Here is a 15,212-nt window from a genome sequence, read left to right as displayed (position 1 = left end):
ATGCCCAGAGGCCCCAATTGCTGCTCCTGCAATTGGTGAGTGCGGGATTTTTTTTTTTTAAAGTTCTGCAGTCACCGGCTGCAGGAGGGGTGACTGGGGCCTCTGGGCACTCGTGGCAGAACCCCCCTGCATGGTGTGGGGCAGTGGAGAGCAGCTGGGATCACTCCCCCTCCCCTGGTCTGGCATCTGCACAGTTGCAGCATGGCTCAGCAGGGCATTGCATGCTGTCTGGGAGTTGGGGTGGCTCCAGCAGTCAGCTGAAGCTCAGCAGCGCCCAGCCCCATTAGCCCCAGCTCCCAGGCAGTGCACAATGCCCTGCTGAGCCACGCTGCACCCGCACCATGGGGCAGTTGCCATGAGGGTGCCAAGTGGGGCGGGGGCTGTACCCACTGCCCACTGCTGTACAGGGTGAGGGGCTCTGCCACAAGTGCCCAGAGGCCCACATCACCATTCCTGCAGTTGGTGAGTACAGGGTTTTTTGTTTGTTTGTTTGTTTGTTTAAGTGCCAGGACTAGGCTGGGGCCAGGCGGGGGCGGGGGCTGGGGCCAGGCAGGGCAGCCATGGGAGCTTCTTCCATGGCTCCCCCTGCCCAGGGAGAGGCAGGGACATCCAAAGGAGCTGCCCAGCTATGCCTGCATCTCTCCAACCTATCTGAATCACCAAATAAGTCTGAGTCAGCGCTGAATCTTCCGAAGCTGATACAGCCAAATCAATTCAGCGCAGTGATCCAAATCTCCAAATCAAATCACTATCCTCTGAATCGGCCAAATCCAAATCCAAAACAAATAATTCCCTATTCACACTCAGTAAGGCTATGTGCTATGCACATGCATACACACATACATGTGTGCGTGCAACACTGACATGATTAAATATTTGTAAGAACATCTTATGCTACACTGGGTCATAATCACAAAATATACATTTGTGATTGTAGTAATATGCAATATACTGAAAACAACAAAATCTTCTGAAAGGAATAAACAGAAATATGTTTCATCATAGCTATTAATAATAAATAAGAGTAGGAGTTGATGCAAGCTAGATTTTGTTCTTTCACATGTATGTAAACACAATGCAAATACCAATGAGACTGAAGCAAGTTTTATCTACTGCACATCAGTTACAACAGTAACACAAAAATCTATTAGCTGTTGCAACTGCTGCTTTACAAAAACTAGTATATGCTTAATCCCGATAACCCACCGTTTGTATCGTATGCATCAATATTTTGTGTCTCAAATGTTGAAAAAATGGGTATGGATATAAATTTGATTTTAGAAAAGAAAACTTCACTCAGTATCATATTTGTCTCATCTGTTTACAGGTTTATTTTTTTCCCCCAACTGAATGGCAAGAATTGGAGACATTGTTAAGTATGATATAGAACAATGAAATATGATAGCCTCTGAGTTTTGCAAATAGGTATCATAAAATACCATTTGATCATTTTTTGTATATAAATCCAATCTATCAAATCAGACAAGACATATCCAATATTTCAAAATTTATAAAGAACTGATAGAATTTCCCAATTTAATTACATTCCTGATTTAGGTCAGGTTTGGCTCTAATGAAGTAACAGCTAGCTAGAAAGCTTCTGATGTGTAACTTCTTGGACAGTGCCCAGGTCCTAAGAGATTTTCACATTTTTTTATGGAATGAATAATACTTTAAAGCAAAGATAGTCTCTTGAGCCTTCTGCTCCTCTGTTCATAACTAAGTAGAGCATGTAGCATTACACTGATTTGTTAAAGGAAAAATATTTAATGCATTTTTAGCAGAATGTAATGCAATTTAGCATCTGGAATTAGGAAGAAGAACAAGATCCACTGGTCCATCTGACCAACAAAATCTCCAAGGACTTCCAGTTAAATTTCTGCAGGCCATATGGAAGCCTCTGTTCTACTATTGGAAGCCTCTGTTCTACTATTATCTGAAATGTAACAAAGTCTCTGTCAATTTGGAAGGTGGGTTCATTTGAACAACAAGCCTTTTAATTTAATAGGATGCAAAAATTCACATACCTAAGAGAAAATAATATAGGTCATACAAGACAGAGAAATCATCCTGCAATGCAACAAAGCCCTAAATTACTTAGACATTATGGTAGATAAACAACTGAACATGTGTTTACAGTTTGATCAATAGCTGAGATAGCAAATGAAAACTTGAATATCCAAGTAGGAGAATATCAAGTAAGACTGAAGTGGTGATAATACCTTAATCTTTGGAATCAGTGAGACCACTACAAGAATACAGTATTGTGACTACAGCTTAAAAAAATGTAAAAAAAAAAAACAAATTCAGAAAAGAGGAACAAGACTGAGTAAGAAGCTCAATTGATTTAATTTATCGAAGAGATTGTTGAGAAATAAGTGCCTACATGGAAGTGATATCTGATAATAACTCCCTAGTGCTCCTGCCGATTGAGTTCCCAAGGTGCTAAGCACTATCTATGGTTTAAGGCTAAGGACAGAAGTTATACATAAACCAGTATAAGTCATCAGAAACGGTTCAAATCTGTAGTACAACAGAAGTTCAGAGCACATAAACTGCTTTCAAAATGGCCAAAACTGGTTTAAAATAAACTGGATGGATATAGTATCAGATTTAACTGATTTAGGCTAAATCAATTTATTGAACTTCTGTCAGATCCCCTCCAGATTCAAATTAACTCACAGTCCCCCAGCATCCCAGGATACTTTGCAGCTTCCCCACAATCCCCCCTGCCTTCTATGGTGGGCAGGCTAGCCTTGGCCTAAGTTGTTTGCTCCAGCCAAGCAGGGAGGTATATTCTACTGCCCCTGGCTTGTGGCCTGGACCACCACAGTCATGTGGCTGCATTTCCAGAATCAGAAGTGAACATCTGTTCAGTTGTTTATTGGTTCAATTTATGCAACTTAGACTAACCTGTGAAGATTGAACTGATTCAGCCTCAGGCTTTCTGACAGTCTGTACTTAGCTTAAATGTACAAACTGTCCAGTGCTAGCTTCTAAATACAGGCTCCCCTGAAAGCTCACCAAACCATAGAGACAGAGTTGTGCACATTATTAATTTTTGTTTTACATTCCTCTGATGGGCATACCCATCAATGTACCAATATGATAGTGTGCAGGAAAAAAAAAATGAAATACTGTAAATTTATATTACATCAATAAATTAATTGCACAATGCCTTCTCTCCGGGCATCAAAATGCAATAAGGCTTTGATAACTAGTCACAAGACTTTCTAGGTATTCTAACACTTAGTACTATTACACTGTCTTATAGATAGCTTGGGCACAGGATATTTTGAAGTTTAATACATAAATCACCACTGAGCACCATGAAAAGTAACCTGCCGCTTCCTGTTAAGAGTAATTTCCATCAACCGTGAATCTTTGACTTATTGCCAGAGCTATGCAATATTTATAGGAGTCTTTTCCTTTCAAATAAGAAAGACTTGTTGAACTAGCATTATGTTTCCTTGAGTAAAATAATGATAGAAAATTTGCTACCAGGTAATTCTGTTCCTTGCTATTAGAACATATGAAAAAAATTCTTTCAGATCTATTTTTAATGTATAAAGATTTCAGAGAAGGATAGAATAGATCTTTGCCTTCTTATAATATCCAGCTATCTCCTGACTGAAAAACAGAAATTATGGTCAGTAAGTTCTTGATGCTATATTAATGTTAGGCTCTATGTACTGGGTTTCTATACAGGTATTAAATGAGTAAGTGGAAAGACTTAGTGACATGTTGAACTTTTGACTGTTTTATTTATGGATAAAAGGAAAATAAATATAAGCTTGGCTCTCAGATAAAAAATTCATATCACAAAACCATGTCAACATCTAGGAAGAGTGTCTGTCTTTCCCCAGGAAAGACCAGGTATTGTATTGCCTGGGAAGAGGTGAGTCAGGAATTAGTGTAAGACACATTGAAAGATATATGTGGAAGCCCAGGACAGGTAGCAGGATAAGAGAAAGAATACATAAGGGGGGCTTGCTGAGGTTCAAAACAAGAAGACGTAGGACTGGTGGCAGTCAGAACAGAGGTGCATCAGCCGAGCTAGGAGAACCCTCCATAGCTCCAGTCTTTGCCAGTCTCACTCTTCAGTGGTATGAAGTCCATATGTTTTACTATCATAGGGCAACAAACTTCAAAATCTCTAGGTGACTAAAACCCATTTTTTAATGCTATAAAGCAAATTAAATTTCTGAAAATGTAATCCCCAAATGGGAACCTTTTCTGACTTAGCAACATCTCCCTTCTTCAGATTTTTCTGCTAATCCCCTAAATACCATTGATCCATGGCTAAAAACAAGGGCCCATTTTTTAAATAAAGAATTAATGGCAAGCTTCTGAGTAAATGAAGGATAAAAGCCTGTTTTAAACCTTGTGGTGGATGTACTGTACCATTCCCCATGAAAGTCAAATATTAACAGTATACTATATTGATCAGTACTGAATTAGAATATTATAACAAGGAAATGCGATGTTATTGACTATATAGCATTACAAAGTTAAATAAACACAGCTCTCATTTTAAATTGGCTCATGCTGTACCCAGATGAAATGCATACTATTAGTGTAATAGCCTCCTTATATTTGCCATGTAATTCAAATGAATATAGATATAATTTGAAATAGTAAGGCTTTCCAGGGTATCTCTCAAAAGCTTTGTGTGTGGTAGGTACACAAATCCCATAGTGAGATTGCATGCATACCAACTATTCATCACTTGTAACTCAAGAGGCATTGCTTCTTTCTTCTGGGCTCTATGATTGACATTAGTACAGATTCCATACAACTATACACAAAATCAGTGCATAAGACACTAAAAAGATACAAGGCAAAAAAAACCACAATACAACATTACATGCTACAGTATATAAAAGCCCAGTTACCACAAACAAATGAAAGATTGCTCCCAGGAGTTAAGCCCTTAACAAGATCATCAACCCCTAGGAGGTGTGCACCATGTCCATACATTATACCCAGTACCCATTAGAACTAACAATAGCAATACTGAAATCAATGCTCTTTAAAATAGCTGTCTTTTTTTTGGTTGAAGAAGATACTGACAAGTAATACAATGGCAATAAATTAACTGAGCAACATAACTTATTTTATTCTGGGAGCAAGCAACTGCACTTTCTATCACAATTTTGCACTACTCATCATGCCACCATCAGCATGCCTTCACCACAAGATAAATATACTCATAAGCAAGAAGCCAAATAGAGGTGCAACAACTGCAGATCCTTGAAGATGCTAAGTGTTGCAGTAACTTCTCTGCAGTTGGATCATATCAATAATGCCAAACTGACAGGAAGCCACCTCTCTTTTCACACATCTACTAAAAACAACACAGAAGAATAAGACTAAACAGAAAAAAAAAAGATGCAAACACGCAACAGAATAGACATGAAAAATAAGACTGGAGTATGGAAAACAGGAAAGTAGGAAATTGAAAGATGGCTTAACAATGAGAAAGAGCATTATTAACAGTTAGAACATGATGAGCAGTTAAAATATAAGGATTTGATAGGCCATGCCATATTTATTTCATTCATACCAAAAATGGCAGAATGAGCTGTAGCTAGAGGTGTGAGGCCATAACATGGGAGTTTATAAGAATATGCAAATCATGCCAACACAAGGAAAAGAACAGAACTAAAGAAGCAAACTTATTCAGTGAGTTATTTCAATAGTGAGCTAGTGTATTAAAATTAATATGAACACAGAATACAAACTACCCATGGGTACTTCAGTGGAACAATATGGTAACTTTAATGTGTACTGTATAGTGATTAACCTGGCTCAAAACTGGATTGGCAATGCAAATATTCAGCCATTTTGGCCATTGTTAATGAGAAGTGAAACTACAAGAGAACATGAACTACTGTACTGTAGATTATGTTTAAAAAAAGACTTGTGGGGGAGGGAGGACAACAATAAGGATGTGAATATGAGGACAGTATGGTAGACACAGAGGACACACCATCACAATACAAAACAAATGGGGAAAAAAAGAGAGGGAAGAAAAGATGGCATACAGCAGAAAGTCTATATTCTGAAAGTACTAATCTGATATACCAAAGATGTCATAAGGTAAAAAGCCCTACAGTTTATATTTTATTCCATATTTCCTGCAAAGAAGTTAGTGCATGAATCACAAGAACCAGCAGAGAAACAAAATGCTATTCTCTCTCCTTGAAATTGGGGGCTCATATAAATATGCATATATATACATATATATATATATATACACACACACACACACGGACACATGAATATATATATATATATATATATGTACATATATAAAGAGAAAGATAGACAAAGGTGTTATCTTCCTGAGTTCTTGGCAAGGAATTAGTCCTGAAGTTAGAAGGAGTGAAGGTAGGGTTGAGGTTGGAAGGAAAGGTAACGAAGAGGGCATACCGCTTTCGGCTTCTGCAAACGACAAGAAAAAAATTGCAAATCAAACACTTTGATAAGAAATCAACTGACACCAAAACAAACACAAAAAAACCCTTTATTTAAAATTCTCCAAACGCTGTATGTTAAAAAAGGTTTTTCTGTTGAGAATGAGAACAAATAAATGGAAAGACAGAGAAAATTTAACGGAAGGAGTAAAACACAGGGTGCAAGAGGGAAGAATGTTAGTTAAGTTTTCATCCTTGCCTATATTTGGAGAAAATAAGATATAAAAAAAGAAACGGGACTGGCATTGACAGATTGTGATTTATGCTGGTCTTTGTATTTTACATTGATGCGGTTGTAATGCAGTCACTTAGAAAAGTTAGAAATTTTCACTTTAACAATCTCAGAATGATTCTCCCCATGTTCCTGTAAACTAACATATTTCTCATAGAGATAAGGCATTTCCACAACTGGACTAAAAATAAATATTTTACAATATTTTAGCTTTTTTAGACTACATCATAGAAACAAGAGTAAATCTGAAAAAAGAGTTCCTCATACATATTAAGACTGACCACATCAATGTTCATTAGTTCCAAAGTAGAACAAATTACTTCAAATGCACTAACAGCTGATTCACAATCTCACCTGCAATCAGTTTGTGCAGACCTCTATGCCTGGGCAGAGACCCATTGCTGTCAGTGAGATAGTGCACAGTTGCAAGGATCTGTGATAATAGATCCTAAAATAAGATCTAAACTCTAAATTGTCTCTTAAAAATTAAACCTAAGTATAAGGAATATTAAGTGATTTGTTGAGTGCTAAAAGAAAAATGTAATTATGGTCTAGATGCAAGAGTAGAAATCTATAATGAACATAAAATATAGCCTGTATATGGTCATTATATTCATTTTTAAAATATCTTACATGTTTAAGACTATATTAACTCTAGTTCAATTTTCATAAACATTTTAAAAGCATGTTTAAGTCCTACCTGTAAGAAATTCAGTAGAATCATGAAACACCTATGCGCTAAGGCCCCAATACTGCTGACAGGATTGTGGTTTATACCTCAAACAGTACAACTAAGACTAGCAGGGAGAATAAACACTATTGATGGTATGAATCAACACAGTAACAATGACCTAAAGGGAGCTATGTTGATTTATAATCGCTGAGGATCTGTCCCTGTGTTTGTTAATACTGGCAAAAATGTACCCTAATTTACAAATCCTTAGAATGCCAAATTACCAGAAAAATTAATGCTTTGGTAAATGGGTATTTACATCATCACTGAAACCATGGCTATTGAAGTCAGTGAGAGATTAATATGAGGATAGGATTCCACACTGTGTCTTTGTAGATAACTGTGTGCTAGCACAAGGCTTTGCAACTTTTGAGTGACCAGGATCCATAATCTGCATAGACTGCAGGCCCCTGACTGGCACACCTGGACTCCCCCTCTCCCTGTACCCCCTCACTGGGGGAAGTTCAACTCTCCATGTAGGACATGAGTTGCCTGGGCCACAATGGGCCCTGCCCATAACAGCCTGCCCCCAAAGGCAGTGCAAGAAGCAGAACCTGGAGGAACAGAGCAGGGGGAGCCTGGAAGCAGGAGCAGCAGGAGCAGTGGGAGAAGTGGCAACTGGGGGGAAGCCCATGGGTCAGGTCAGTTATTAATCCCTTGCAAGCCACCAGTGGGACAACCTTGCGCTAGTACATCTGATCCTGTAATTCTAGCATACAATTCGCTAACTTCAAAGAGAGTTCTGTGCAAACACAGGAGCAGATTGTTTATTCATGTAGAAATATTACATGTTTTTACAAATAACAATGGATCCTGAGGAAGAAGGATGATGCCTTCTGATTATTTATGAGGAGCTAATAGAAATTTTTCATTGGTCCTGACAGAACTGGTATGATTCAAGACCCTCTAAAATGTAAGAAATGAATGCTTTGGGTTCCAATATGGGAAGGCTTAAATCTCAGGTCTCTGGTAAGTCAATGGCATTTTACTTGATTTTAAAGCATGGCTATCAATGTATTATATTCAATTTTACCATTAAGTACACGCTTAAATGCATGCTGAATTGGGCTAAAAAAAAAGGAAGGTTAAATGGTAGCAGAATGGTATGATATTGTGGTGCACTATGACATAGACCTCAGGGCTATAAATTAACGTTATGTCACAAAAAAGTAGTTATTCATAGTTTCTAAAGGAATGAAGATATGTTGGCCCTGATGTTCACAAAATACTGAACTCTAGAACAGTCCCTGGTACATCATAGCAAGAGGTACCATTTAGACACTGGTTTATTATAGCAAAGTCTGATATTCAAACAAGTTTACTTATATATTGATGTCTAGCTACGTTAAACACAAGCTCAAAAGGGTTAATATGTCATCTTTAGTATTTTTCCCTAAATTGTCAATGTGTTCTTCCTATCAGTCTTACTAATTATGAACTTCTAAATTATGTGAATGTAGGTAAGAAATGCCCTGTCTTACTGTTACTTTACTTGAGATTTCTATACGTTCTTTGATTAGGGATTCATTCCAGCTTCCCTTGAAGTTGTCAGCAAGATTCTCATAAGAGTCCTGGGACATCTCCTATATTGCTACAGAGAGACTACAGTTTCATAGCTTATGGTCACTAAATGACCATGGAAGCAGTGTCTGCAAAGAGTTGGGAATTCTTGGTGAGAACCAATATAAATGAATGCTTCATGTAAAAAGTGGCCATTAATGTCCTTTCTAAAAATGGATGAAATTGATTTAACATACAAGACCAACAACTGGTTTAGTTTACATTAGCTAGCACAGAATGAGATTGATCAATGGAAAGTGTTTATTTTAAGATGAGCCCATGGGAGTCAAAAACATTTCAAGATTCTGACAAAATAGCAGTCCCTTAATCTGCATGACAAAAAGAATATTGAGCATCACATATACCTTTTCACACATAACTAGTCATAAAAAAGATGAATACATGTACATGGGAATACCCATATAACAAAGAAAAAGATCTGGATTTTGTAACAGATATTCCGTCTCCTTTTCAAAGGTTTTTTAAATGGAAACATGGATAATTAAATGAAGATCAGGAAAGAGTCTTTAAATAAAGGCATGGAAGAATATGAAAGCCTTCAAAATCTCAAAGAACTTATGACACTTGGTTCAATGAGAGAATTTGTTGTTCTGGTAAACTCTGAGGTTGTATAAACTCAATGTTATCTATCAATGGTTTTATGTGAGCAGGTGCCAAAAAATGGTGTGTGTGTGTATGTGTGTGTGTACACACACACATACACACACACACCACACATTCATGCATATTTGTGTCTGTGTGTTTGTGTGCATGCATAATTTTATTGAATCATCTTAAAACTGTAAGAGTTTTAGGCCAAGTAAAGATAAAATTCAGCTTAGATTTGATATTTCCATATTTTTAATATAAACCCAGAGGTATGCTCCTAACATACTGCAAAAATATTTAATATGATTGCAAACCTAAATTACACTGTATCACAACCAGGGAGAACACATTGTAAGAGATTTTTTTCTGACATTTCCAAATATAATGGGGCTGAACATAATGTAAATACAGGGATGAAAGCCCCAGTAGATTAAGTGTAAATTTGACTACAATATACATTAGGCTCAGACTGTTATTTGTTCTTATATAAAAAAATGCAATAATTTTTAAAAACCTAAAGCATCCTTTGTCTGCATATGCATTTTTATTATTAACTATAGAAAACTTTTAATCACTTCTTCAATAGAAAAAGAAATTGATATACTGAAATTTTCTTACTAAAATTAATTCTCCATAGCTTATTCATATTATTCTGAGGAGTTCATGCAGCACATAATAGGTAATGTTATTATAAGATAGTTAGTGTCTTCCCATTTTCCATTCCTGACAGTCTAGTAAAATATGTTGGACTCTGAACTGGAGCTGACACATTCCTTTGTAAGGCAAAGGATATAAAAGAAGTTGTTGATTGATATTAAATTATATGTATTGAGGATGATTTCTCATAAAAAATATCTTTTATCTTGAAACAAGGTATTTGACATTAAATTTGTTTGGGTGTAGAGACATGAAGAGAGATCCTGCCAGGATTATGTGAACTGGTGTAAAGTGATGCCATATTAATTATGCTTTGAAATGCTTTCAAAGGTGTAAGAATAGCAATGTATTTTTTTCTGGAAAAAAAGCAGACCAAATTGTCCATGGTGCATTCCAAAAAATGTTAGATTTGATAGTCATTGACATACCTGCTTTCCCGTTTTTCCGATTTGTATTCTATGGCTATCATTAAAAGCTTCAGCTTCGCAAATACCAGTCTGCAAGAAGAAAAAGCTAAGAGTCAGTCCTTCTTCATGCTCAACTTCACATAATAAGAGCTAGTCAAAACATTCCACTTTTTTTTTGATAAATAGGGGGGCATTTTTTTCCTGATAATTCTCATTTTGCAATCAGATCTACAAAGAACATTTCTTAAGGCCTTTCCATTACTATGATTATCAATAGACTTCTTTCATCTAAATATGACTAGTAAGCAAACAACAGGTTATTAATGCAACACTGTTTTGATGGTAATGGTAATTGACACAGTGTTGGAGAAGAGGTAAATTTTCAAACTATGCTGGAATAGTCACATGATGCTTGTCAAAGGTATTTCATTCCTTAGACCAGTGGTTCTCAATTTAGACTCAAGATATCTCTCGTTAGACCCAAAGCCAGCTCAGCTCAGAAAATGCCAGCTCTTGTCTTTCACTTGTCAGAAAAAGTAGTAGAGCAATTCTTGCACAAAACTCAGATAAACCACAGCAGGACAGAATGTTTTTGACATTATGGATTCCTATTTGAAATCTCTATGAATCATGTGAAGAAATGTGCACATCATGTGAAGAATGTGCACAGTAGTGATATTGCGTGACAACCCATAGCATCCTTAAAATGATCTCATGGCACTGTAGAATATGCAGCACTCAGGTTGAAAACATTTGCTTTGGATAATATATCTTCTAGTATTTATTTTTAAAACAGAAGACTCATTAAAAAAGTCAATATTTGCCAACACTTACCAACAGTTAACAAAGGTATCGTCTATTCTAAGTAGGGAAATACCGAGATAATCTCAGATATCAGTGTGTGGAAAAATAAATGCTGACTTTTAATAATGACCATTTTAGCTGTGACGTGTACATGAGTCGCTATTTACCAATACATTCCAAAGGTGATATTCATCAGAGTACCAGCTTTACATTGCAGTAATTTCACTAAGTTTAACACAACATAAACAGTCTTGTTGCACATGGTCATTTCCAAAATTATGAAATAAAACACAGTACAATTTCTAAGTAGGAAGAATTTGCATTCCATCACCAAATTGAAATGTACTTGAATCCAATATTCCATGCCTCTATGCTACAAATTTGTAAAATGTGCATTATATGCTAATTTCGAGTGTTTCTTTTATGGAACTCTAAAGAACTTCATCCTTTTACAGTTACATATATAACAGTTTGTGCATCTTATATTGTACTTCATACACTATACTTGTACATTTATATGTTGTACAACTGACAATTTCCTTGAACCTGAAATTATCTGTAAGACCTATAGACTTCCATTAATGTGTGTGAGAGAGAGACAGAGAACAACAAAGAGATGGTGGGAGAGTGGGTCACATTTTCCTAGAATTTATCTAAACAAGAAGGACTGAGGACTATCTTTTGTACATATCTGGCTGAGACTACTGCATGAGCTGCTGAACTGCAACTATAAATTGCTGTTGCAAATTTCGGAAGAAATGACAAAGTAGGGGTCACTTGAAATTCTTGGAAATAGTTGTAGTGTTGGAGTGTTGTTGTGGACATGTTGATCCAGGAAATATATGAAAGAGAAGGATTTTTGGTGATGCCTTTTACTGAATCAACTATATATTGGGGCGATATGTTATAAAAGCTTTTGGGCACAAAATGCCCAGCCTCCTGGAAAAAATTAAACTGGTGATGTGAAAACCCTTGGCTTGAAATTAGTGATGTACTGTTATCAAAATATAAGCATCAGGACACAGAAAGCCTACGTAACGGTCAACAGAGACTGGAGAATGTAATTTGCATCTGCTGATCCCCCCAAACCTAGGGTCAGGGAGCTTGCAAAGGAGGCTACATAGAACTGAACTGTGTTAAGTTTCCTGCTAATATAAGTTATACCTGAAACCCCAAAGTAATGGCTGTAACTTACATCAGGGCTGTGTGAATCAGATTCATGGAGCTAATCATCTCCCTATCAGCACACTACCTTTAGTGCAACCTTCTTGTACATTCATTTTCAACAGAGCGTAATGTTAACAGTGGGGTGGCCTGAGATTCTGTATTGTGATAGGCATTTAATGTGCAAACATCATAGAACAGAAAAAAGAATGGTGTGATTTACAAAGTACAGGAATGAGAGCCAAGAACTCTAGGAAATCTAATTCTTGCTCAAGCACTGCCTCAGTGTATGAACATTAGGGCTCTGTGAAGCTTTGGTCCCTGATTTGATTCAGTGGCTGAAACTCCGAATCTGAATTGAATCAGGAGACCCTTTAATCTCTCTGAATCAAATCACAACCCTCTAAATCCATTCAGAGAGATTCGGCAATTCAGACATAGACACAGCTTTAAATGGTTTTTCTACATACCACAAGGTACCAGGTGCCTCATGAATGCTGCAATGCTGGGGCAAATTGAGCATCCCACAAGAGCACGGGGGGCTCCCCAGAGCACTTGACAGCAGACCTGTAAGTGGACCAGAAGCTCTTCCAGTCCACTTCTGGGTCCACTGGGCAGCATGCCAGGGGGGCCCTCCAAGCTCCCTAGGCTCTGCGAGTGGTGCCTCCTTGGTCTGGAGGGGCACCTGGGTTCCCCCCCGTGGCCAATCACTGAGCCAAGGAGGCACTGGGGTGCTCCCCAGCATGCTCGGTGGCAGATCCGGAAGTGGACTGGAAGTACTTCTGGTCCACTTCTGGGTTTGCCGCCAAGCATATAGGGGGGCCCCCTGTGCTCCTGTGGGATGCTCCATCTGCCCCATCATTGCAGCATTCATGAGCCACGCCTGATACCTTGAGGTATGTAGAAAAAACATTTAAAACTGTGTCTATGGCCAGATTGCTGATTCTCTGAATCAGCATCAAATCTTGAGATTCAGATTCAGCCGAATTGAATCAGTGACAGTGATCCAAATCAACTAAGCGAATCACTGTCCCCAATTCAGGCTGAATCCGAATCTGAATAGACTACGGCCCATTTTGCACACCCCTAATGAACATGGGAAATTCACTTCACCTTTCTGCTTCTGTCTCCCTAACTATCATAGAGCCAGTAACAGTGGCTTTTGTAAAGTAACACAAACAGGGAAAAGATTATATCAGTATAAAGCAGTAGCACTGGTATATCATATATAATTCCAGTATTTAATTTTGAAATTGACTTGCATGGTTAAAATATTTTTTAATCTCTAAAACTAAATATTTTGTTGCCTGTTCTTGTTCACATGATTAAACCACTGGATGGGCAAACCTTCATCCTTCATGCTTTGTGGAACAACCACATAATATAATTAACAAAAAGCATGTCACTGCTTGCAGAATAATGAAAAGAACAGAATAATATCATTTGTCACAAAAGGGCTTCTACTGGCAGTCTTCTGAATATAAGTGCTACAATAACAAGTCAGATCACTCCATCCCTCCCCCCTCCCATAATTATTATGTAGAGGTCCACAAAAAAATTGACGATGACATTATAGAAAGCCTTAATCACTTTTTTACTGCCAATATCATCTGTTAACTACAGGAGTTTCAACACAGATGTTCATGAACAAAGGCTCTTAAGAAGCTGAGCCCAAATGTTTCCATCTACCCAGAGAGAAATAAATTGTTCTTGTCATTAAATCAGCCTTCTTGAGGGAGCACTGTTGATGGAAAATAGATATTTGTCTTTATAGATATTTTAGGGGACTGGTTGTATCTTAAAATGTTAAATTGATTTTTGATATTTTGTATTAATTAATAAATAGTTTAAAAAATCAGATTTCTTGACTGGTAAAGGCTACTTGTTGACGTAAGTTAGATACTTGTACCTCCTGTATTAATTGTACACAAAACTATCAAAATATGTACTTATTTATATATCTATTTTACTATTATGGCACATATCATCATAATATCTTAGCAGCGGAACATAAAGATATAATATTGGTTAATCGTTAATTTATATGAAAAATGTGTGTAGTAAAGGTATTTTATATAAAACTTATGCTATTGGGTGGAAAATATTTATTCTTTACACTTTTTCCCTCCTCAAAGCCAGACCTCAAGCCATAATCATTTTCTTCAGGCTGCTGTCAACAAAGGACATATACTATCCTCAGAATACGAAGGAGTCCTCTAATTTATTTTTATCCAGAAATTCTATTCACATAGATTTTATTGCATTTTTCCTTATATTAACATATGCACACACAACTGTAGTACATAAGAAGATACACAACAGTATCTTAAATTCAGCAAATCATTTTAAAATTATTTCACAGATCTGTTATTTTTGTCACCTCACTGTGAAACTGTACTTTGTATGTATAGTGCTGAGGATGAAACTAGTTCTGGTGACTACTACTTTCCTTTCTATCACAAAGAAGACATAGCTTTCAAATTCAGGATAGAGACTATCTGAAAATACACTGAGTTTAATAAGACTTGCCTATTAGAGTGGACATTATTACACTGTATATACGCTAT

General features: G+C 37.0%; 1 protein-coding gene across 4 annotated transcripts in view; it reads right to left on the bottom strand.

Moving 5' to 3' along the window:
• Positions 1-15,212, bottom strand: part of KCNMA1 (potassium calcium-activated channel subfamily M alpha 1) — a 1,434,006-nt gene that overhangs the window by 347,694 nt on the left and 1,071,100 nt on the right. For all 4 annotated transcript variants that reach the window (XM_019502361.1, XM_019502362.1, XM_019502363.1 and 1 more), the window contains one exon: positions 10,699-10,767. In XM_019502361.1, the coding sequence (XP_019357906.1) occupies positions 10,699-10,767 (69 nt within the window). The remainder of the gene's footprint in view (positions 1-10,698; positions 10,768-15,212) is intronic.

Source organism: Gavialis gangeticus, unplaced genomic scaffold, assembly GCF_001723915.1.
Source record: "Gavialis gangeticus isolate Ggan-Ray unplaced genomic scaffold, GavGan_comp1, whole genome shotgun sequence".
Taxonomy (NCBI): domain Eukaryota; kingdom Metazoa; phylum Chordata; order Crocodylia; family Gavialidae; genus Gavialis; species Gavialis gangeticus.
This window is presented reverse-complemented; position numbering and strand designations above follow the sequence as displayed.